Source organism: Mustela nigripes, chromosome 7 (assembly GCF_022355385.1).
Source record: "Mustela nigripes isolate SB6536 chromosome 7, MUSNIG.SB6536, whole genome shotgun sequence".
NCBI classification, from domain to species: domain Eukaryota; kingdom Metazoa; phylum Chordata; class Mammalia; order Carnivora; family Mustelidae; genus Mustela; species Mustela nigripes.
The window spans coordinates 52,103,097-52,127,765 of record NC_081563.1 but is presented as its reverse complement, the minus strand read 5'-3'; the positions used below and the strand labels follow the sequence as shown (position 1 = coordinate 52,127,765).

General features: G+C 39.2%; 1 protein-coding gene across 21 annotated transcripts in view; it reads left to right on the top strand.

Annotated features, from left to right (window-relative positions):
* Nucleotides 1-24,669, top strand: part of DYSF (dysferlin) — a 203,042-nt gene that overhangs the window by 148,839 nt on the left and 29,534 nt on the right. For all 21 annotated transcript variants that reach the window (XM_059405860.1, XM_059405868.1, XM_059405877.1 and 18 more), the window contains one exon: nucleotides 20,547-20,645. In XM_059405860.1, the coding sequence (XP_059261843.1) occupies nucleotides 20,547-20,645 (99 nt within the window). The remainder of the gene's footprint in view (nucleotides 1-20,546; nucleotides 20,646-24,669) is intronic.

Genomic DNA, 24,669 nt, shown 5'->3' with positions numbered 1-24,669 from the left:
CCTGCCTCTCTGCCTACTTGTGATCTCTGTCAAATAAATAAATAAAATCTTTAAAAAAAAATTTATGATTTTCACCCATCCTTTAGCCATTTTTACCCTTCCATACCCATCCTTTAAAAAAATCTCACTCATGATTCAACACTTCCATACAACTCTCAGTTCTCATGAGAGCACATGTGCACCTTCATCCCCATCATCTGTTTGAATTCACCTCTTGAATCACTGTATTGTGATTCACCTGAAACTAATATTATGCCGTACATTCACTAACTGGAATTGAATAAAAACTTAAAAATCTCATTCTTAATTTTCATTAGTTAAAAAAATAAATCCATTTTCTAGATAAGATGACCTTTCTTTTTAAGTTCAATTTGTATCTATTTTTGTCATATTGACTTATTGATCTAATTACCGTGTTAATACAACTGGCATAAATGGGTTTGGGAACCAACACAGTGACTCTTGGAAGCTTGTAGGTCCTCTGTGGGGGCTCTGGTGGTGTAGCAGCGTTCAGCAGGCTCTGTACCTTTGATTGTCTGCAGAGAGAATAGGTAGTGTTTGTTGATCCTGGTGAAGGGCAAGTTTGTAAGAACTTCTAGTCTATAGCACGACTTATATTTGCTCTAACTTATTTAGGATTTTTGTATCTCTATTAATGAGTACCACTTTAAAGTTGTTTCTGGTAATTCTGAATAATAATAGTTGCATCAAAAATTTTTTTTGAGGTATTCTTTCATTTTCTGTGCTCTTAAACAGTCTCTATAGCATGAGAATTATAGTTTCTTAGAGGTTTGAAAATACACTAAAGACACTTTGAATCGGAATTACATACATTGGAAATTGCATGATATAAACAGTAAATAGCAAAAAAAAATTAGTAGTCTTGCTTTACGTATAAAATGTGTAGTAATATGAATCAACCTAAATTCAAAAAATGATTAACAAGCATGTAATTTAAAAGGTGGTGGCCAAGTGAATTGTGTTTATGGTCTAGCTGGTAAATAGGATACTTTTTTTTTTTTTTTTGAAAATGGTGCTATGTGGGGTACCTGGGTGATTGAGTCTGTTAAGCATCACACTCTTGATTTAGACTCAGGTCATGATCTCACCATCATGAGATCAAGTCCCTCATCAGGCTCCAAGCTCAGCATGGAGTCTGCTTGAAATTCTCTCTCTCTCCCTAATCATGCGCTCTGTCTCTCAAATAAATAAGTACATCTTAAAAACAACAGAAAATGGTACTATGTTATATGAGTTTTGAATTTTAGATTTTTCAGGAGTACCTATCTTATATAATTGTATAAGATACATCTACCCTGTGCTTTTTGTGTGTGCATGAAAAAGGGGATTTTTTATAAGATTTTTTTAAAAGATTTTATTCATTTATTTGTCAGAGAGAGAGAGTGAGTGAACACAGGCAGACAGAATGGCAGGCAGAGGCAGAGGGAGAAGCAGGCTCCTTGCCCAGCAAGGAACCTGATATGGGACTCGATCCCAGGACGCCGGGATCATTACCTGAGCCGAAGGCAGCTGCTTAACCAACTGAGCCACCTGGGCGTCCCAAAAAGGGGATTTTTTGATCACTCTCTACTTCTGTCAGTTTGGTAGGTTAGATGTTCCCAGATATTACTTATTAAATTATTATGAAATTGTATATTTTACTACAATAGAAGAACACATTTCTGTATCTGTTCTATTTTCATCCTCATTCCTAATTTTGTGATTTATGTTGTTAATTTTTTTTTACTTTTATGGTTGTTTTCATCCAAGGAATCAGCTCTTTAAAAATTCTTGCTGTTAGGTTAGTTTCCTTAATTTCTAGTCAATTTTAAGCCCTCTTCCTCTGAAATTCCTGTTGTATATATTTTGGATTTCTTAGGCTGTCACTTCATTCTCTCTCTCTCTGCCCTCCCCCCATCTCTGCATTGTTTAAAAATTTTTTTTTTAGATTTTATTTTATTTTTTCAGTGTTCTAAGATTCAATTTTTAAAAAGGGGCTATTAATCTACATTTTTTCCTCAAAATTCTAAAATTCTAAAATCTTGCCCTTTTCATACTGGAGTCTTTATTCCATCTGGAATTGATTTGTGTTGTGTGCAAAGTGTGAGATAGAGATTAGATTTCTTTTTATTTCTTCCCATGTAGATAACCAGTGAATGTGTATTATTGTGGAATGATCTATCCTTTCTTGATCTATAAGGACAATTGTGTAATATATCAGGTTTCCATGTAAGTGTGGTTGGTTTGTAGCTCTCTATTCTGTTCCAGTGGTCCTTTCCTGTACTAATACTCTACTGTCTCATTCACTATAGCTTTATTATAAGCCTTCATATCTGGTAAAGGAAATAGTCTAGCCTTGTTCATTTTTAGAAGTGTCATGCTGTCTTTGTCCTTTTCTTTTCTTTCTTTTTTTTTTTTTTTTAAAGATTATTTATTTGTTTATTTGACAGACAGAGATCCCAAGTAGGCAGAAAGGCAGGGAGAGAGAGAAGAGGAAGCAGGCTCCCCTCTGAGCAGAGAGCCCGATGTGGGGCTCGATCCCAGGACCCTGGGATCATGACCTGAGCCAAAGGCAGAGGCTTTAACCCACTGAGCCACCCAGGCGCCCTGTCATTTGCTTTTCCATCTCGATTTTAGAATTAGTTTGTCAATTTCTTTAGAAAAACTGTTGTGATTTGTGATTGAGTGAATTTCTGAATCAATTTATGGAGAATGTTTTTATAATATTGCTAAACAAGGACATGTTAAAGCTCTCCGTTTATTTAGGTATTCTTTAATTTTTTCAATATACTTTTATAATTTTCTCCAAAAAACTCTGGTACAAATTTTATTAAATTTAGTTCTGGCTATTTTTGTGCTTCATTGTTATTTTTACTTGTATTTTTAAAGGTACATTTTCTAATAATTTTTTGCTTGTATATAAATGAAATTTATCCTCACGTATTGATATTATATTCAGAAACTTTGCTAAACTGTCATATTAATTCTACTGATTTGATGATTTTCTGGATTTTTCCGTGTAGTCTCATATAATTTGTGATTAATCATGGTTTTGATTGATTCTTCTGTGTACTTCTAATTTCTATTTCTTTTTTATTATTTCCTTTTCTTATCTTATTGCACTGCCTGGGACCTTCAGTTTAATGTTCTATGTAACTGATAAGAGAGTATTCTTATCTACTCTAATTTAAAAGTGAATATTTTTATGTTATACCACTATTGCCTTGGGTGAATGATTACAAGTTAGCTAAAAGTTTTTAGTGTGAATAATATGAAACTTTATTGAGTGTTTTTAATGTATTTGTTGAGGCGATCATATAATTTGTTTAATCTGTTAATGTGGTGAATTACATTAAGAGATTTCTTTTAAATGCTAAAGTAACTTTGAATTTCTGAAACACTCTGTCCTGGTCATGATGCATTATTATTACTATTTTCTTTCTGCATTGCTAGATTCAGTTTGCAAATATTTAGTTTAGGATTTTTTTTTTTTTTATCAATTACCATAAATGGTAATGGCTAGAAGTTTCTTTTTCTGATAGTGGTTTTTTTTTCAGGTTTTGGTATTTAGATAATACTAATCTTATAAAATGACTTGGGGGCATATATACTTTTTTTTCTAATCTCTGAATGAATGAAAAAAGATTTACATTATTTTTTGCCTGAATGTTTGGTAGATTCATTTCTAAAACTGTCTTGACCAAGTATTTTTTTGGGGGAAATTTTAAACTGCTGATATATTTGGAAAAATGTTTATAGGACCTTTGAGGTTTTCTTTTTCTATGTGAGTCACTTTGGGTGATTTATATTTTATAGGATCCATTTCTTCCTAAAAAATACTGATGTAGCATTTCTCACAATAACCTTTTACTTTTTCATTTTTTCTTTTTTCATTGATGTTCCTTTTAATTCCTAAGATTATAATTTATTATTTTTGCTAGAATCTGTCAGATTTTTTTTTTGTCTTTTTTAAGAACCAATTTTAGCTCTGTTGATATTTTATTGTTTCCTTGTTTTCTAGTTTGTTAATTTCCTTCCTTCAATTTTTGGGGAGAATTATTATATTTTTAACCTCTTAAGGACTATGCTTAGTTCATCAATTTTCAGACTCTCTCTTTTTCTCATGTAAACATTTAAGGCTATACATTTTCCTCTAAGTACTGCTTTATGCATCCCACAGGTTTTGATGACTGATTTGTTGTTGTTGTTATTTTCCAGTTCTAAGTATCTATTGATTTTTGCTGTATTTCTTTTTGATGGGTGAATTGCTTAAAAATAGATTTGGAAGTTCCTAAATTATGTTTTAAGTTATCTTTTTGCTATTGGTTTCAGCTTAACTGTGTGATGGTTCAGAGAATGTGGTCTGTTTGTTATGGTTCTTTACACTTACTTTATGAACTATTAGAAGATAAATTTATGTAACCATCCTCTGTTTTCTTGGAAAGAAAGTCTATTCTCTAAATGGGTTTTACAAATAACATGTCCTTTTAGATCAGACTTATTAATTGTGTTATTTAAATTTATTTTTATTCTGATTTTTGTATGTGGTGTTCATTAATTTCTGAGAAGGGTATATTAGAACATCCTGCTTTGATTTGATATTTATCATTTGTTCCTTATGATCTTTTTTCTATACATATTTGATGCTGTGTTATTAGCCACAAACACTTTTAGAATTTTCATATCTTCCTAGAAAATTGAACCCTTAAATGACATGTATGAACCTCTGTCCCTTTGACTTTTAAAATATCTACTTTAAATTTAAAATATCTAATGAGACTGTTTTGTCTGACGTTAAAATAGCTACACCAGCTTCCTTTTGGCCAATATTTTCCTAGTATACCTTTTTCTATTATTTTACTTTCAATCTTTCTGTAACTTTGTTTTAGACGTCTCTTTAGTGAACAGCAAATAGATGGATTCCATTTTTTCTTTTATGTGTTCTGGCAATATTATTTTTTTAAACTAGAGAGTTGAAGAGTCTAGTCATTAATTGTGTTTACTGATATATTTGGATTTATTTCTTCCATCTTATTTCTTATCTTTATTCATCCTACCCTTTTTGCCCTTATTTTTTTCTTTTTCAGCTTGAAAGATTACTTTTCCTTCCCCATTCCTTCTTCCCTTTTCAGTTTCAAAGCTATACATTGTTCTATTCCTTTAATGATAGTATAAAAACTTTATCATGCAAAGTCCAAGTCTAATTAATATTTATAACTTCTTCCAGAATGTCACAAGGAACTTAGATTTCTTAAATTCCAATCACATACCAATTTTCAAACTTCTGTTCAGTATTTTAGTTTTACCTCATAAATAAGCATCATTTAAAAAACAATATCATTTTTTAAAGTAGCCCATTTTCTGTTAGCTATACCCACATTTACTACTTGGTCTTGTGTGTCAGTCTTTTCCCTCCTGGGTCATCTTCTTTCTTTCTGAAGTAGAACTTATAGAAATTCTTATAATTAGAATCAATTCATTGTAAACTTTCTCACTTTTAAATTATTGCTTGAAAATATTTTTATTTCACCTTTATTTTGGAAGTACTAGTTTATTGACACTTATTTTCTAACAGCATTTTGAAGGGACTAATTTACTATCTTCTGGCTTCAATTGTGCTATTGTCTTCCTAAATCTGAGAACTGTTCCCCCCCCCCCCATCTTTTAATTAGTTCTGGTAGTTCTCTACCACTGTCTCTTTAAACATTACATTCTCCCTATCATTTCCTTCTGGAACTTATGATGGATCTTCTTTGTTCTCCATGTTAGTTCACCTTTCTTTCATATTATTGTTTCTTTGTATTGCACTCTGGCTAACTTCTGAAGATAGATCTTCTAGTTCATTAAGTCTTCCATTGTTTCTAAGGCTATTTGACCCCACCTATTGAGTTTCAGTCTTTTTTTTTTTTTTTTTGAGTTTCAGTCTTAAGTATTATATTTTTAGCTTGAAAAGTTCTTCTGTCCCCACCTCCTGCAGTCAGCTTACTTATTTTTAAAAATCTCTTGCTCCTTCGTCATAATTTTTAGTGGCTTTTTTATTTTTAAACAGCTTTTTTTAAAAAAAAAAAGTCTTATTTCTGACAGTTCTGTTTCCTATTGTCTTAATGGGTCTGATATGTAGTTGGCGTTTCTAGCTGACTCTTGCTCATGGTGGCTTGTTCCTTATGTTTTATGGTATTTCCGATTGTGAGCTCATGTTCCTTGGAACTTTACCTGAGAGTTCTTTGAGGCCTGCATGAAAGTTAAATTCTTTCACAAAGGGTATGTGTTTACCTGACCAGATGCCTGGAAATGCTACAAACCCAGATTCACTAAAATTAAACGTTTGGCTTGGGCTTTATCGGCCCCACAGTTAGCTTGCATTTTGGCTCCTTATTTCTCTGGATTTTTGCTCTCCCATTTGCCCCCAAGGATTTTCTTTACATTCCCCTCAGTGCAGGCATGCATTTAAAAAGGATTTAAAGACATCTTATCTGTTAATTTAGGTGTTCTTGGAGACTTTCTGGCCCTCTTGTTTGTCGTTTTGCTAGAAATCGATGTCTCTATTATTGTTTTGCATTTGACAGTCATATTTGTCTTCCTGAAGGTTATATGTCCTTCAGGACTCATACTCTAACTTTGTATATCCTCTTAAGACTTTCTGCAAACATAAAGTAGTCATTTGTTTTCTTCTGTCTTTTACTCAATTCTTTAGCCTAACACTTGTCTTAGTCCTCATATCGCTCCCCTTCTTTTGAACCTTATTCTCTTCTTTCTCTCTGTCCTTACAGAGGGAAGTCCTTGCTTGTCAAGTACTGACAGCTCAGATAGTTCTGAGTATCTTAGTGCAGGGAACCCCTTCTAATCTCAATATTTTGGAAAAGGAAGAAGAAAACAGTCTAACATTGTTATATTTTTACCTTGCTCAGTTAGGAATCCAGCAGGGTAGGAGAATTAAGAAGGAAAGCAGAATCAGAGGCTTTTACATGGGACTGAAGAGCTTGTTTTCTGTTTGTTGTGGCAGCTCTGTGTTAGCTTACTAGGTCAGGGTCATGGTCCTCACCTATTGACCTCTATGTAAGGAGTTTCTGAAGTAGAGGAGAGCAAGCAGGAGTGTTCTTTGGGAAGTTTCTACAGTATTGTGGGTAGATCCTCATTCTTGTGGGTTTGGACTCCTGATGAGTTTAGGGTTAGGTATTCATTCTTCAAGTCTCAAACTGAGGTTACCAGTTTATGAGTTTACAGTGAGAAATACTTCTGCCCAGGGGACATGACCCTGGGTTGTGGCCCAGCCCATGATATCTTACAGGTTCAGCAATTGGGAAGCCGAGTTGTGATTGCAGATGAGTAAGGAATCAGAATGAGGAGAGATCATTCTGTGACTTGAAATTTAGTGGCAGCTGACTGAGATGGACAGATCCATCCATCTCCAAAGGTCCAGACCATCCCGAGGGCTCTGATGTGCACGACTGTCAGCAGCCAGCCTTCCCTTCTCTTGTATTTGTGGGACTGGTCAATTTCTTTTCTTCACTGACATATTCTTTCTCTAGATGTATTAAGACAACCTACCCATTTAGGGTTAAGGCTTAGTGTAAGAGCCACTCTTCTGCTTTGAGGTGATTTTTGCCTGTCCTTCCTCTGAACCACTCTGCATTGATTTCACGGTCTAATTCTCCGAGGGCAGCCCTATTTCCCTTAATTCCAAGTTTTGGGGGAATGCCTCATTGCAGCTCATGAATACTGACAACAATTTATCCCAAGACTTTGAAGCAAAGGTTTTTTTTGAGCAAAGGAATCAATTACAGGGTGTGGCTCCCAAGTGAGGAAGCATTTCCAGAAGGCATCCAAGGCTGTTTGTCTCAGAACTTCACGGTTGCACCTCTGAACTTGAGTGTTTGAGGGGGAGTATTTTAACTTTAATAACACGAAAGGTTTTCCCTGTACTTTGGTATCTAGCAGATGTGCTAATTAGGAGGATACCTATCTTCTCCCTGAAGTCAGTTTCCTAAGGACATGTACTTGGCAATATTGGTTCAGCGAGAATTACTGTATGTGTTTGAAAGTCCAAAACTGCACTTCTTTAAAAATATCTCTGGTTCAGATGTGTTGCCAGTGCAGCCTGGCCTCCCCCCACTCCCATTAGTTCTGATGAGGGAGGTTTGATGCCTGTCACTGCGTGTAATCTGGACCTTCCTTTGTGAGTCATTCCTTCTCTCATTTTCTCAGAGCAAATACAAATCGCCCATCAAATGACAAGTGAAGGCACAGGGGAGGCAAGGGGAGGGAAATCAGAGCCGAAATCTGTTAGCTATTTGGAGTAATTGGTTATTTGCTGTGTTTGCTGGTTGGGAAGCAGAGCACATACTTTACGGTCTCTCCTGTTACGGGGGCTGGAGTCACCCGCCGATATTGGATCCTCGTTGCCGGAGCCCTTGGCTCCGGGCGCCTTTCCCCTGCTTGGCATTCCTGTGGTCTCCTCGGGGGTGCACCCCTCCTCCCTCAATGCACACTGCAGGGGGGACAGCCCGGGGTGAAACTTGTCTGGCAAACTCCAGGGCCTCATCAGACAGGAGGAGGCCCCAGCCCCCTTCAACCAGCCCTCCTTGTGTCCGCCTCCACCCCGCCATATCCTCTCCTCTTCCCGAAAGGTCTTTCCCTGGTCCATGAGGGACCTGTTTCCCCATCCAGAGGAAAAGGATTCATCTCTTCTCAGTGACAAAATGCTCAGCTTTCTGTGGAAATCTGAAGGACCAGAAGTTTCCTCTGAGGTCTCATTGGTCTCATTGCATGCCTTCCTATCCCTAACTGTCCCGTCCCTGCCTGCCCCCCACCCGCCCTGTAGCCTGGGTCAGGACAGTGCTTGAAACTTGGTACAGGGCTCATGGCTGAGTAAACATCTCCCCCCCCTCCACCCCAGTGCCCCGAGGATGCTCACTGAAGCTTATTAAACAAACCAGTGTCTTTAACACCTCTCTGACATTAACTGAAGGATGGGGAAGCCAGACCGAAGTAGAATCAAATTCAAAATAGAAAATATTTGAAAAGTAATGTGATTTTGTGTATGAAAATGCACACAGTAACTAGAAAGTAGGTTGACTTTGGCACATAGTAGGCTCCCCCAAAATACTTTTAAAATTGAATTTACGATAGCTAAGATTAGTGTCTGTAGTTTGATGAATGCTTCAGCAGTCCCGGGAAAGCCTTCAAAAATTGTTCTTCTCCTAAGTAGATTGTTGGAACTCTTGCTAAGCAAAACTGTCTATATAAGCAGAATGAAGAAGGTAAGGAAAGCTTTTGCCCAGGCCCTGTTGGAACCATCACAAATTCTGAATTCGTGATGTCTCATTGCTGTCTTCATCGGTGAGAAGACCTGATGTGGTCTTCTTTCATTCGCCCTACTGGGAAGATCCCATTCCTCTGTACTTTCTGTTTGGGTGTAAGTGCTCACCCTAGCCTCAGAGGACCAAGTCATGAGCTCCTGTGTCTTACCTACCTTAGGCGCCAGAACTGGGAGAGGTCTAGGAAGCTGGCCTTCCCCAGAGGTTCCCCACCCGACTTGGGTCTCCCATCTGGAACAGGCCAGTCATCAGATGATCAGGTCCTGACCCTTCTTTGCTCACCATCTGCTTGACTTTGCTAGATTCCAGGCACACTTTCTCACTGGGCCTTTTGGAAGTAATTCAGCATTTTGGTTAAAGGTCTTCCCTTCCCTCCCACCTCTGCTGGTCCAGCTTAAAGTCAGATTGAGCACAGTAATGATTCCTACAGCAGACACAGAGGCAGGACAATAGGGAGTGTCAACAAGAGCTTGAAAGCCCGGTGTTCCGCTTGTGGAAATGATTATGTGATTTTTGTTGTGAGTATGTAGAGTTCTGCTGAATCAACATGGTAGCTGGCTGTGGGCATGTGTTTGTGTGGGTTTGCGGGGCATGAGAAGTTTAGTATGAATGGGGTAGGGCAGGTTGGAAATTGGGGTGCTTGCACGTTTGGGGGTTTATCTGGTCTCCATGTAGGCGTAAGTACTCGTATGTTGTGTCTGTGTTTGTATTTGTGCGTGTATGAGCAAATAGTCTCCATTGCTTAAAACTTAGACATTAATTAAAGAATGAGGGGTGTCTGGGTGGCTCAGTGGGTTAAAGCCTCTGCCTTCGGCTCAGGTCATGATCCCAGGGTCCTGGGATCAAGCCCTGAGTCGGGCTGTCTGCTCAGCAGGGAGCCTGCTTCCCCCTCTCTCTCTGCCTTCCTCTCTGCCTACTTGTGATCTCTGTCTGTGAAATAAATAAATAAAATCTTTAAAAAAAAGAATGAGAGGCATCATATCATTATTCTAGTTATGCAGATGTTGAGTTCTAGGGCAGTGGTATCAGGGATTGAAGTGACGATGCTGACAGTATCAACAAGGATATTGATTATGATAAACTTTACAGGTCCTAAAGTCTCTTTGTAGACATCAACCTATAGCCTCACCATAATCCCAGTGTTGGGTTATATTATTACCCTCTTGATGATAATGATTTGTGCTATGAGAGAAACCACTTTCAAAACAGTCTAGGATATCTACCTCTCGATTGATGTAGGTAATGAAGTTCTACTTAAAATTATTTTTAAAAAATTGACTTTTTTTGTAGAGGTGGGTTTGAGTAGTTCCATATAGTGACCCATATAGTTCCATATAGTAAACCCAAGCAACGTTTAACATTATAGCTTCGGTGACTAATGGATTCAACTGGGAACTTTTTGATTCAAGTGGTCATCCTGGGAGAGTATACAAGCGAGACCTCCTGCCCACCCTCAACTTTCCTTACTTAACAGAAAGTCAGGCTTAGAATTATTGTCAATTTTCTGTCTATATTCATGAAATGTGTTAGACCCACTGAATGAGAATGGAAGATTAAATGTTCATTGTATGCTATGCTGATTTGGGTCTTCAGAGGGATTAGGGTGCCCATTACACTGGATCAGGCCCAGAGAAGCATGTCTTTGTTACATGGCTCTGGTTGGTCAGGAACTGAGTGCTGGCTATTAGTTGAAATTGGAGAGGCTGCTAGTCCGTGCCTTGATCAGACTTACTTGTTCGACTGGCTGGATCATGAGGGGCCTTGAACTTTGGGCATGAGGATATAAAGTTTTAATGGCCAGACTTCTTGCTAAAGCCCAAGGTGACACTTAGCAATCAAGCCTTTTACATTTGTTTCTCCTCCTTACCATGTTCCAAGACTAGATGCTTGGCTCTTGCAAAATGAGGTCAAGAGCACACTTGGGATTTGAGAACATATGACCATTACCCTACTGGAGTTTGGGATGATGGATTCCTCTGACATCGGCCGGGAGGGAGGCTGGCTTTGACACACCAGGGTTAAGACTAGAAGGGCTGTTCTGTTTCTGTGGGGCTCATTTTTCTGGGTGTGCTAACTTATTCTTGGACTTTCTGAGGAAGATAAGGAAGAAGTGGGCTTGAAATAACTCTATCAGAAGCCAAATTAGTAAACTAGCAGGAATGGTATTTTCAAGTCACATCTGTGAGTGTGTTAAAAACACAACTTTATTTTCCTGTAATTCAACTTAATCTCCTTTTTGAGCTCACATTTTTCCTGATGACAGAAAAGCCATAGTATCCTTCAGTAGTTCAGGTTTAAGCTGAGTCATTTTTCAGCTTTTCCTCCTTGTCCTTACCCCTGGGAGACAGTTAGATTCTGGGTGGGCTTCCAGAATGTCATGACCTCCACAGGCAGAGACCCTTGGTCACCAGTATGTGTCTGCCTGTCTGTAGGCCTGCTGATTCCTGGGCCCATGAACCACATAGACAATAGCTTGTTATCTTGGCCACATGACCCTTTTAGGTCCCCTGGCTTTCTCTCTTTTTTTTTCAAGCCCTTCTGGGAAACATGGTACAATTTGGCCACTCTTTCATGACACTCTGGGGTCTATAGGAAATGCAGAAGGCTCCCCGGCTCTCTCTCCCATGATGCCCATGTAGCCATCTCTGACAAGTACCACATGTCCCCATTCCTCTGGCAACTTCTGGGCTGCTGTTTACTTGATCCCCAGAGCTATGGAAGGGTCTCTCCCATATAAACTTTGGAGCTAACCTGGGGGCCAAGTTGTGGGTGTGCCTCATTGAAATCATAACAAATCTCTAGTTAGTTCTTCCTCTCCCCCTCTATATTTTCATCTCCTCTGGAGAGGGTGGGAAAACTAGCTGGACAAAACATTGTCTTAAAACTATTTTTTTAAATAGCTATGCTATCTGTCTTCAGAAATTTAAAAGGCAAATATCCCCTGCATTCCTGCTGTTTAGGCATTCATATATTCATCGCATACTTACTGCACTCCAAATACGTGCCAGGCAGTGCTCGAAGTACTGGGGACAGAGTGTTAGAAAAGATAGAGATCTCTGCCCTCATGGGGGAAGGAGACACAACAAACAAATACCAAAATAAAATACACGGCATGTCAGATGGTGGTAATTGCTAGGGAGAAAAAGCAAGGAAGAGGGGATAGGATTTGCTGGGGGGGGGGGAGAGGGGTCATGACTTAAAATCTGGTGAAGAAAGGGGGGTGAAGCAGATTGCATTTGAGTCAAGACTAGAAGGAGGTGGAGAAGTGACCCCGTGGATCTATGGGAGGAATAGTGCTCCGGCAAGAGTATAGGGATGTTGGAAGTGCTCAAGGACCAAGCAGGCCATTGTGGTGGATGAGCGTGAATGAGGAGGAAAGACAAAGGATATGAGATGAGGGAGGTCAGGGGACCACATCATGAGAGGATTTGGCTTTATCCTGAATTGGGTTGGTAAATCACTGGAGGGACTGCATGAGGGCTGAGGGGCTCCATTGTGTGGGGCTGTTGTGTTGAGGATCTATATGGAGACAAGGCTGAAAGCAGGGAGGTCAGTTGGGAGACTGGGGAAATATTCCAGATGATGGGGAACAGGGGGTTAGAGATTTGGGAGAGGTGGTCTGATTCTGAATATGTACTGAAGGTGGCACTAACAGGATATTCTGGTGGGCTGAACATGGGTCAAGAGGAAAGGACTCAAAGGGGACTGCAGTGTTTTGGGCTTGGACATCTGGAAGAAAGGCCTTACCATTTACTTACTTGAGGGAGACTAGAAGGAGCAGGTGGGTGGAGGATGGTCAGAAGTTGGATTCTGGACATAGTACATTTGAGAGGCTTATTAGATGTCCACTGGGAGATGTGAAATGGGGGTTGGGGTTCAGAGGAGTCATCTAGGCTGGAGGGAGTTCAGCATGGGATTCATTAGCATCAATGCCATTTAAATGTGTAAGTCTCCAGGCAAACTCCAGGGAGTGTGAGTGGATGGAGAGGAGAAGAGGTCTGAACACAGAGCCCTGGGGCACTCAGATGACCAAAGGGGGGGTGACCAGGAGGAATCAGCTGAGATGGAGAAGGCTTGGCCGGCCAGTGATTGGGGGAGGATATCACCCTGGTCCTCGTTAAATTGATCTTTGAAGTTATGGTGATCTTGACAAGCTTTGATTGAACAGAGACAATAGGAAAACAAGAATTAGACGCAAGTGTAGCTAACTCTTTCTAGAAGTTTTTCTGTTAAGGGGAGAAAGAAATGAGTTGGGAGCCAAAGGAGAAAGAGAGTTTTCTTTAAGTGACAGGGAACTAGTGTCACCTGTTTGAATGCTAGTGGAGTGACCCAGTAGAGATGTGTGTTGGGTGGCCTGGGCGAGGGTGAGGAGGATCATGGAGTGGTGTCTTGAGTAGACCAGGGGTATGGGACCTAGAGCATGAGTACAGGGGTTGGCCTTGGGTTGGGAGCAAGCTGAGCACATATGGTGACAGGAGGGAAGGTGGGATGTGGTACAGGTGCTGGCGAGGGCCTGCAGAAGTTCTCTTCTGATTGCTTATGCTTTCCAAGAGAAGGAGGAAGCAGGGTCACTGGCCAAGAGTGAACAGAGGGAGAAGGAGGTGAAGGTCTGAGGGAAAAGCAGAAGGTATAGGAAGGTGGTGTTAGGAGACGGGAGAATTCCAGGACTGGAAAATTGAGGGGAGGTGAACCGACAGCACTGGGACCCACTTGAGGCTATGGCATGAACTTGGAATGAGAGCAGCCACTCCTTTGCTCTTCCCTTCTGGCCACATTTGGTTGTATGGAGAAGATGTGCATAGAGTTAAACCCAGGTTGGGTTGGCTGGAAGTATGACAGTTTCCAGAGAAGGGCAAGGGAGTAGAAACAGGGAAGATCAAAGGGGTAAGCAGAAGATTGTAGAAGCAAAAGATAAGCTAATTAGTATACAAATTATGATTCTGCTGCACGTATCGTGTCTGCCAAGGGGGTGGAATTTGAAGACGTTAGCCTGGGGGATACAGGAAAAAGAGGGGGACAGGAGCCACTGAGTGGCAGGCCTGCTGGTGTAACCTGGAGTTAGAAAGGCCAACCACAGCCTGTATCTGCGGCAGCTGTGTCTGCTGGGGAGAACCAGCCGCTGGACCCTGCCTCAGGCTTTGAAGGACAAGGAAATTACAGCTAAGAGAGGTTCTTGAGGAAAACGGGGTATCCTAAGATTTAGGTCTTTTTCGGTGACCATTTGATTATTCTTATAAAAAAAGAATTTAACTCTTATTTCCTTAGAATACGTACTCAAGATTCCTGCTTTTGTTGTTGTTTTAGAGGTTATAAGCTTGTATGTGATCATTTGTTTCTTTTAACAGCTCTATTGAGATAATCCATATAATACAAGTTCCTATTTAGTGTTTTTTAGTATGTTTTATTATGTATTTTTTAGTATGTTAACAGAGTTTTGCAGCCATCACCATAATCAATTTTAGAAGGTTTTTTTGAAATGTTGAAATATATGATACAATTTATTAAGTGAAAAATGAATATTAAGTTATTGCAAGAGTTTAATAAAATAATATTAAATGGGAGAAGTAGAATAGAAAATAATATATATACTATGATAATGACCATAGATGAGAAAAAATTTCAAAAAGAACTTACAGAAATAGAAAATTGTAGTTTTGTATATTTTCCCCTTCATGTAAATACATTCTCTTAAAATGTTTTATATTTATTTAAGTATATTCTAATTAAAAGAAATGAGTAACTAAAACAATACATCCCTTTATATCCTCCTCCCAAAAGGAAAAAACAAGACTCACTTTCAACTTTTCCTTTATTTCTAGTCCCTATGTTGAGAAAGTGTTGTCTTCTCTTTCTGGTAGATGGGTCTTTGGTGTACAAGGTCAAGTAGCTGTCCATCTTCATAATGCTCAAGTTCAATCCATTTGTGACTGATTTGGCACTGAAGCCTGATGCTTTCTGACCTGACACTAATTTTAGAAGGTTTTTATCACTCCAAAGAGACCCTGTACCCAAGAGCAGTCACCTGCCAGTTCTTCCCAACCACTCCCAGTCATAGGCGACCATTCGTCTACTTTTGGTTTCAGATCTGCCTATTCTGGACATTTCATATAAATGGAATCATATAATATGTGGTCTTTTGTGACTCTTCCATTCAGCTACTGTTTTCAAGGTTCATCCATGTTGTAATGTGCATCAATTTTTCACCGCTTTTTATTGCCAAATGGTGGATATATGACATTTTCTTTATCCATTCACCAGCTGGTGGACATTTGGATTCTTCCTCTTGGCAGTTATGAATGAAGCTGCTCTGAACATTCCTGCACCAATTTCGATGTAGATGGAACTTTTCATTTCTCTTGGTTATATAACTAGGAGTATAATTGCTGGGTCATATGATAACTCTCTGTTGAACCTTTTGAAGAACTGCCAGATTGTTTTCCAAAGTGACTGTATCCCTTTATGTTCTCATCAGTAGCGTTCCAGTTTCTCCATGGCTTTACCAAAACTTGTTACTTGTTACTATCAGACTTTTCATAATAGCTGTCCTGGTGGGTATGCAGTGTTTTCTCAGAGTGGTTTCGATTTGCGTTTCCCTGTTGGCTAACGATGAGCACCTTTCCCTGTGCTTATTATCTGTCTGCTAGTCTTATTTAGAGGAATGTTTATTTAAATGCACTGCTCCTTTTTGGTTGGGTTATTTGTCTTTTTATTATTGAGTTGTGTGAGTTCTCCATATATTCTGGTTGCAAATCCCTTCTCAGATATATCATTTATAAACATTTTTTCCCTATTCTGTGGATTATCTTTTCATTTTCTTGGTGACATTTTTTCCTGAAGTCCTGTTATTGTTCTTTATTTTTAAAATCTTTAATTTTTAAAATTATGTAAGGAATACATGCACATCATGAAAATTTAGAAAATTTTGAGTGATGCACAAAAATACAAGGAATAAACAAAACATTTATAATGCTGTCATTCATAGGTAATTGCTATGAACATTTGGGGTTTTGTCCTTTTCCTAAAAGGAAATCACATTATTCATTTATTAACCTTTTTTAATCTCATCAGTTGTGGATAGCTTTCCATGCCAATAAATCTATTTCAATTGCACCATTCTAAAATGTTGCATAATACTTAATCACGTGGGTATTCAGTTTACCCAAATAGTTCATTATTGTTACTTAAGTTGTTTCCAATTTTTCACAATAATAAATGAAGTTAAATCTTTATGCATATCTATGATTACTTTCTTTGGATAGATTTCTAGGACAGGTTGATGGCTCAAAGCATGTGTACACTTCGAAGGCTGAGGAAACATGCAACCAGGTTGTCTTCTGGAAAAGACTGTGGCCAGCTATGCTCCCACTGGCATTTTGTGAGAGAGCCAGCCCTTGGCCAAGAAGCTAACCTGGTCCACACCGAAAAAATAATACCATGATCAGTGATAGCAGTAAATACTGACATTGCACTTAGGTGCTAGGTACTATTTTAAAATCTTTATATTTACTGAATCCTTTATTTCTTACCATAACTCTATCAAATTGGTACTGTTTGATCATTTTACAGACTATTAAGGCACAGAGAGGTTAAGTAGTTATCTAAGGTCGCACAGCTAGGAGTGGCAGGATTTGAACTCTGCTAATAATAATAAATCACCCTGATTTATTGCTTTTTTATATCCACATCACATGAAAATTACTGGCAGAGGCAACCCTATGTGCAAAAGCCCAGAAGAGAGAATTTCTGGTAGCACAACATTGTACATCACTCTAAGATATCCTTTTTAATGCTAGGAAAGCTTCCTGTTATTCTTAATAGAATGAGAGTAAGTGAATGGGAATGAATGAACTGAGAGTTTCATTTAGGAATAACTGAAAAGTTTTATCATTCCTTTCTCTCCCTTTCTTATTTGCATGTTATAGATCAGGGGTGGCAGAACTTTTCTTAAAGGGCCAGAGAGTAGAGGTGCCTGTGTGGAACAGTTGGTTAAGCATTGAACTCTTGGTCTTGATCTCAGGTTGTGATCTCAGGGTCATGAGATAGAGCTCTGGTGTCCCCCCGACCCTCAATCAATCAATCAAATTTTTTTTCTTCTTAAAGGGCCAGGGAGAAAATATATTAGGTTTGGAGGACTTAAGGTCTCTGTCTCAGCTACTCAACTCTGCTGTTGTAGCTGAAAAGCCACCACAGACTGTATTTAAATTAGACAAGCAGGTGGCTGGCCAGTGAGCCATAGTTTGTAAATTTCTGTTGTAGATGATCATGTGGGTTTTTTCTCCTTAATCAGTGATGCTGAGCCACTCCTGCATTCTGGAATAATCCAGCTTGACCATGGCGCATCTGCTACAATCTATTATTATCTTAATTTCTCTGTTCAGGAATGGGATTAACGTGTGTGTGTGTGTGTGTGTGTGTGTGTGTGTGTGTGTGTATGTAATAAAGAGTGATTTATTCTTTGAGAGACTGCTAGAACTTTGTTCCAAAGGAAGCATCCTGACTGATGTCTGTGTTGGACGTACCTCTTTGAGAGCTCTTACACTTTCAGGATTACTGATCTCTTCATTTTCTATTACTTTTGAATCAATTTTGGGAATTTGTACTCTTCTAGAAGATTTCCCACTTCATCTGCATTTCCCATTTCGTCACTGATTAGGTGGTAGTAAATCTCTGAATATTTTCATTCTCTCCATAATATATTTCTATTTGATCTTTCTCATTCCTAGTGGTGTATCTGCTTCTAGATATTAGATTTGATAAATGTTTATTTTATTGGTCTTTTGAAGGTTTGCTCTAAGATTTAATTATCATTTGTACTACTCTTCTCCTTTCTACTGTATTTATTTCTACTCATCATTGTCAATGGTCTTTCTATTTTTCATTTTGTAATTTCTTGAGCTATCATTATTTATTTTCATTCCTTTGTATAAAAGCAAGAGCACTTAAGACTGATGTTTTTCCTTTGAGGACAAATTTGCTCTAACCCACAAATTTGGGGGCAGAGCCCTGTCACTGTTGGTATTAGCTAAGTATCTGTGATTTTAGATTGGTTTTCTCTTTGACCCAGGAGGGTTTAAAAAGTGTGCCTTTAAATTTCTAAAAATTTGAGAATTTTAATCCTTAAATTTTTCATTAATTTCTAGCTTTACTGCATTATGGTCAGAGAATGTGACTGATACAGGTTTATCTTGGACTTAATTGAGATCTGCTTGTGGCTTTTAATTTTTTTCTAAGTGCTTCGATGGTGGTGGAAAAGAAGGTATATTTTCTGTCATTGGATCACACGTTTGTCTTATTAATTGACATTGTTAGTGGTATTATTCAGATTCTCAGTCTTCATACTCCTTTTTTTCTTTTTCATTTGCTTGGTTTTTCAAGACTGTGGGAAATGTAACAACTCTCCCACAATTAGTGTGCTTCTGTTATTCTTTGGAATAACAAATAGTGTCTATTTGTGCCTGACTCTGAGCCTGATCATAAACTCAAATATTTAAGTATCTAGGGTGGGGAAGAGAAGGAAGACTTAGGAGGATTATCTAAACCGGCTTCTGGTCTAACAGTTCTGTGTATATGTATGTGCCTGTGTGTTATGTGTATACTCTTGTGGTGTATATGTGCATTACAGTATAAACATCTCCCTTGGGCATGTCTGTGTAAATATATTTTTCTGTGTTACGCATTTGATATATATGCCTGCATATGTTTATTCACCCATGGTATCTTTTTCTTTAAATTGATCTTAAAGCATTAGGGCTTAGGGCTAGCGTTGGCCTTGCTCTGTGCTGGCTTTTTCTAGAGGGGTTGCAAGCCAGAAAGCTCTGCTACACTATATATTAACCCATCTGAATGGCTTTTCCTCTCCTCTAGCTGCCGAAGAACCTCCTGGTAAGTTGGTCTGACAATGACTGTGTGTAGATTCAGCCTTCCTCTGGTACCCGTGCTCTGTGCTGTGTGTCTGGGGATCACATTCTGGCCACGATGTGGGTGTTAGGACCACACTGCCAGGATAGGTGGAGACTCTGAGAGCCTCATCCTACCCTCTCCCCATTGTGTCGGTTCAGGTACCCTTGGCTTGGTTCCAGCTGGTTCTCACCCTTAAGAAGCCAGGGTTCAAAGGACTGAGCATTAGTTTAAAGGGAGCCACCAGCATTTCCAGAAACTCCGTGACAGACATTCAGTTGATTTAATAGTTTCAGAGCAGACTTTTGGGAGATCTCCTAACACACGCTTTCCCATAGAGGAGGAAAAGCAAGTTCCAGATCAGCTTTCTTGACACCTAGTCCTTGGCCTTTCTCACTAATTGGGTGAGTTTTGATGGTTATTGGCAGGCACAGACTGAGTGCCCAGCCCTAGGGAGGGTTTGGAGGGAGACCTGAGGCAGAGTGACCATCTGGCCTTCAGGAAGCTTGCTGACTCCCTGGGTGATGGAACACCCACAACTAGACAGGACAGAGCTGGAGGACCATTCTAGAAAAAAGAAATAAGAAGACCTGTAGACACACCATGTGTAGGATGTGTGAAGGTGAGGAGACCAGTGTGTGCTCCAAGAGACCTGTCTGTCTTCTACAAATCTGAGTAAGTGGAGGAAGGACAAGGCAGAGAATGTGTTATCACAAACGTCTCTTTACCTGATGTCCCCCATGTAGCATGGTATCTTTTGCATAATGGGCCCTTTGTAAGCATTTGTTGATTTTCAGGGATTCTGCCTTGATCTGACCCTGGGGAGGCTAAGTTCTGATTTCTGATTTTTTTTTTTTCTCTCCCTGGGGTTAGGGAGACAGGATAGCTCTTTGGGGTCTGAGTTTTCCTGGGTCTACTGCATTGTATTCATAAATAACACATTATTGACATTTCCCCCCAAAGAGTTACCATATGTACCTTCTGATTTCAGCCTTGGTACATCCATGGAATGCAGGGGGACCACAGGGCTCAAAAAAGGAGAAGGGAGGCCCGAGAACTTAACAGCATCACACAATGAATGGGGGGCAGAGCTAGGACCGGAACTTCTGCCTCTCAGGGTAGAGCCAATGTTCAAACCTTTCTTCTGGTCAGGTCTGCGCAGCCTGCATCTAAAGAGGTGGGGAGTTCCAGGGGTCTGCTCCCCTGAACTCACCCAACACGAGAGCTTTGAAGACTGTGCTGGCCCATCGGCCTTGCTAGGTGCCTGGTCCAGAAGGGCCTTACTTGGCAAGTTCTGTTTCTGAAGTGATCTCTTTCTTTCTACCCACTCAGGAGGAGGAGTTCATCGACTGGTGGAGCAAATTCTTTGCCTCCACAGGGGAGAGGGAGAAGTGCGGCTCATACTTGGAGAAGGGCTTTGACACTCTAAAGGTGAGGCCTTTCCACAGTGTGCCCTTCAGTCTAATAGCCCCTGGGCACACACAAGGGACATCGGGGATGCCACAGGGAGACAAAATGTGTACACATATGTCACCTCCTTTGAATACATGTGTGAATCTTCTCATTTGGTGCCTGGGGAGCTGATGAATCCTGATGAGCTAATTGAGGTGAGAAGGGTCACCCACCAATTTAGAGCAAGAAGTCAGCGTGGGCTGCAGTAACCAAGAAAGTATTTTTGGAAGATTGTTGAAAATACTGAGGTGTTTATGGGTGAAATCATGCCTGGCCTGGGATTTGTTTTAAAATGCTTAAAAAAAAAAAATAAAAGAAAGGAAGGAAGAAAAGAAAAATAAATGGGAAGATAGTCGATGTGAATGACCCTCTGGTAGATTTTCAAAATATTAAAAATTATGAAAATTGCAAAATACTGAAAATTGTTAAAGCTTGGAGCTGGCTACTTGTTAAAGCTGGAGATGGGAATTGTTAGGTTATTCCCTTTCTTTTAAAGTTATTTGAACTTTCTATAATAAAAAATCTATGTTAAAATAAAAAGGGAAGTCAGTTTGAGAATGTAGCTCTGACTCCTCTGCCCCTACATCTGGGACAGAAACTGCCTAGCAGATATAAAAATATGGTAAACTTTGCTTCCATGAAAAAAAGGAAAGAAAAGAAACCCCCCTCCCCCCCAAAGCCAACCAACCAAACAAAAACTAAGCCAGGGATGAGTCAGCCAAATTCTGGTATTTTGAGGAAATTCCACAAATACAATTATGCTTTTTAAAAAGTAGACTGCTTTAAAAAAAGATAACCAGAGGTGACTCAAAGTTACTCCCCAAAGGAGTTGTAAAGAGTCCTGGAGAAGGTTGCCAGATACGTTCAGGATGTTCAGTTACACTTGAATTGCAGATAAATAAGAAATAATATTTTAGTATAAGTATTTTCTGTAATTGTTAGATAAGTATGTCTTAGGCCTCAGATATTGCCTGGGACATACTTACGTAACGAAATTATTTGTTATTTATTTGAAATTCAAATTTGAGTGGGTGTCCTGTATTTTACCTTGCTTTATCTGGCAAGCCTGTTTAGAGAAGGTATGCAAAGGCTGTTAGATGCAGAGGAGGGGCCCGAGGAGCACCCCAAAGGGGACCAGTGGAATGGGATTTGAGGCCAGTGGGAATGGTGGGTGGTCTGGGCTTTCAGGTTGTTCTGCTGGCTGAAAGCCTTGGTTGGCCACTCTGGAGGGTAATTCTACAAGGTGGTAAAAGTTGTCTCTGATGCACTGTGGGCCTCTAGGTGAGTTGTGTCTGGAGGCCTGGATGTGCAGAAATGAGGAGAGCAGTGGCCCCAAAGGCACAGGCCACCTTAGGCAGCAAGTTCTTAGTTGATTTGCAGTTGGGTGTGTGAGGCTGGGCAAAGAGACTAAACTTGTGTACCAGGAAGAAGGTCCGACACATTAGGTCTGGCATGTGGTAGTGTGGCCTTGCCAGAAAATGAGAGAAACCAAGAATGAGGACTCTTGCCAGTGTGGCCCATGGCCCTGGCCCCCCCCCTTGCTGCTCCTTCAGATGCCGGACATGGAACTGGCATCCTGCCCTTCAGCCTGACCTCTCTGAGGAGATCTCTGACAGTGTCCAAGTGAACATGGGCTGTCCAAAACAAAAAGGCATTCAACCTGTTTCTGGGGGAAAAAAAAAACCAGACCTGGAAGGAACATTGGTCCTTTAAGGATAAGTAAATAGAAGAAAACCACCACCACCACCACCAAGAGTTTTTGAAAAATAGCCTGTAGCATTATGGAGAGAATGGAGAACACAATGGGTAGAGGGAAAAAAAAAAAAACAGATTTTGGAAATTACTAGCCTAGGGGAAATATGCAACTTGCAGTGTCAGTAGCAAAAGATAGAAAACCAAAAGATATAAACAAGAAAGCATAAAAACCAGAAACCATAGAAAAACACAACAGAAAAAGAATAATACATATTTGTTTTCCTAATAAATGAAATGTATTGAGCTTCTCTATTGAGTGATAAGAACTCTCAAACTATATAAAATTAAAAATTCATTATACTGTTCTTAAGAGGTAGGTCTAAAACAGTACAACTTAAAATGTCTAAAAAATAAATATTTTGGCACACAAAATAAGGTAAATGCCAATAAAAGAGAAACAGATATAATTTAAAAAGCAAAGGAAACAAAATGGGATGTTTTATATAAATAAAAGATACACATCTCAATGAGAAAATGCCCAAATATTACTGTACAGGACAATAAAGCTTAGAAATATTTAAAGCAAAAATGGTAGGAAGATGTAAACTCATACTTCACACAAATAAAAGGAAGAGATGAGAGAAATTAAAGTTGCATTAGGGATTTTAATGCATCTCTCTCCTAGGCAGATGAAGCAGAAAGTAAATAAAGAAATAAGAGGTCTGAATAACAAGGTAAAATATTTTTTAAGCTACATCAAAAGTAGCTTTAAAATAGAGAATAAAAATAATTTAAAAAAGAATATATTTTTCCTATTGCTCAGAGAATATTTACCAAATTTGAACACATATTAGTTTAGGAATAAATTACCAAAAGCAGAAATCATACAAGACAGATTAAAATGCAATAAAATGAGAAATTAATAACAAAAGTTTAAGCAAAAAGACCTACCACTTGGAAATTTAAAAAGTATTTTATTGAGATTTCCAGTATGAACATGGCTGCATAAGTCAGCATTTTTCCCCTTTTCTCCTGGAAATCATTCAAACCCACAAACTCCATTTTCAGTAAAAGTTGGACACAAATAAAACCCGCAGACTCCAAAATACATGCAAGGGCTGTCCAAAGGCAACCAAGATTGGGTAGAAGCCACTCGGCAGTAAATGAAGAGAAAATGATGAAAGGTCATAGTGGTAGCAGATCCCAGAAAACCCCATTCTTCCTAATAGAAGAATGTTGAGAATTAGTGAAGACAGGTTATAGGCACATGGGCGCTTATTATGTCACCTTTATTTTTGTGTGCGCTTGGAAACTTTCATAATAAGTAGTTTTAAAAAAGTTCCTGAAGTCAAGGTTTCCCCATGAAAGATAGAAAGTGATCCACCTTGTCCATGACAATGGATGTGGGAACTTTGGAGTCAGGTTCAGGCTGGCAACAAATGCTTCTCAGACCTGGTCCAGTTTAGAGAAGTGAAAGAGGTGGAGCCACACAAGAATCAAAGAGATGAGCTATATTTGCAGGAAGCAGTCTGCCTCTGTGGCCAGAACAAAGGAAGTAACTGGGCTAGAAGAATTCAACATATTTAGTGACAAGTAATCATAAAAGAACTATCAGGGCATTAATTCAAAAATGCCATAAAAAAAAGAAAATATAAATCAAAATTTGGCCAAAAGAAGAGGATATATATCACCAGAAAAATTTTGCCAAGGAGCAGATGAAATGAAATACTTAGCTGTGAACTTTTCAGAGGTGGGACAGTCAGAATCAAGGTAGAAATGAAAGAACTCAAGGGATGATGAGATGAGAAGAGACTAGTAGGATTCTGGAAAGGAGGAGATCCCATGAAATTGGAAGGAGTGCAAGGCAGAATGGCCACTTTAGAAAACACAAGAAGGGGTCAGAGGACAGAAATGATGAAGTTCAACAAAATGATATGGAAATTAAAAAACAGAGGTATAAAATAATAAAGAGAAAATGACAGATCAGGGAAAGGAGATCCAACACTTGCATAATTGGAGTCTCTGAGGACGGCAACCAAACGGTGAAATAGAACAAATAGACATTGAAGCATTTAATGGAAGTCACCAGCATTGTCAGAAGACCACCTGAATATACATACTATAAGGTCTGCTGGGTGTCAGGGAAAATCAACCCAGAATGGTCAACTCTGAGACTGATCCTAGTGTATGTTATTGGCCTTGAGATTTAAAGAATTTTTGGGGTAGTCATACTTTCTTCTTTCCCCAAATATTAAGTCATTTAAAATAGGAAATAATACAAGTTGGCTTCAGTTTCTCCACAATGACA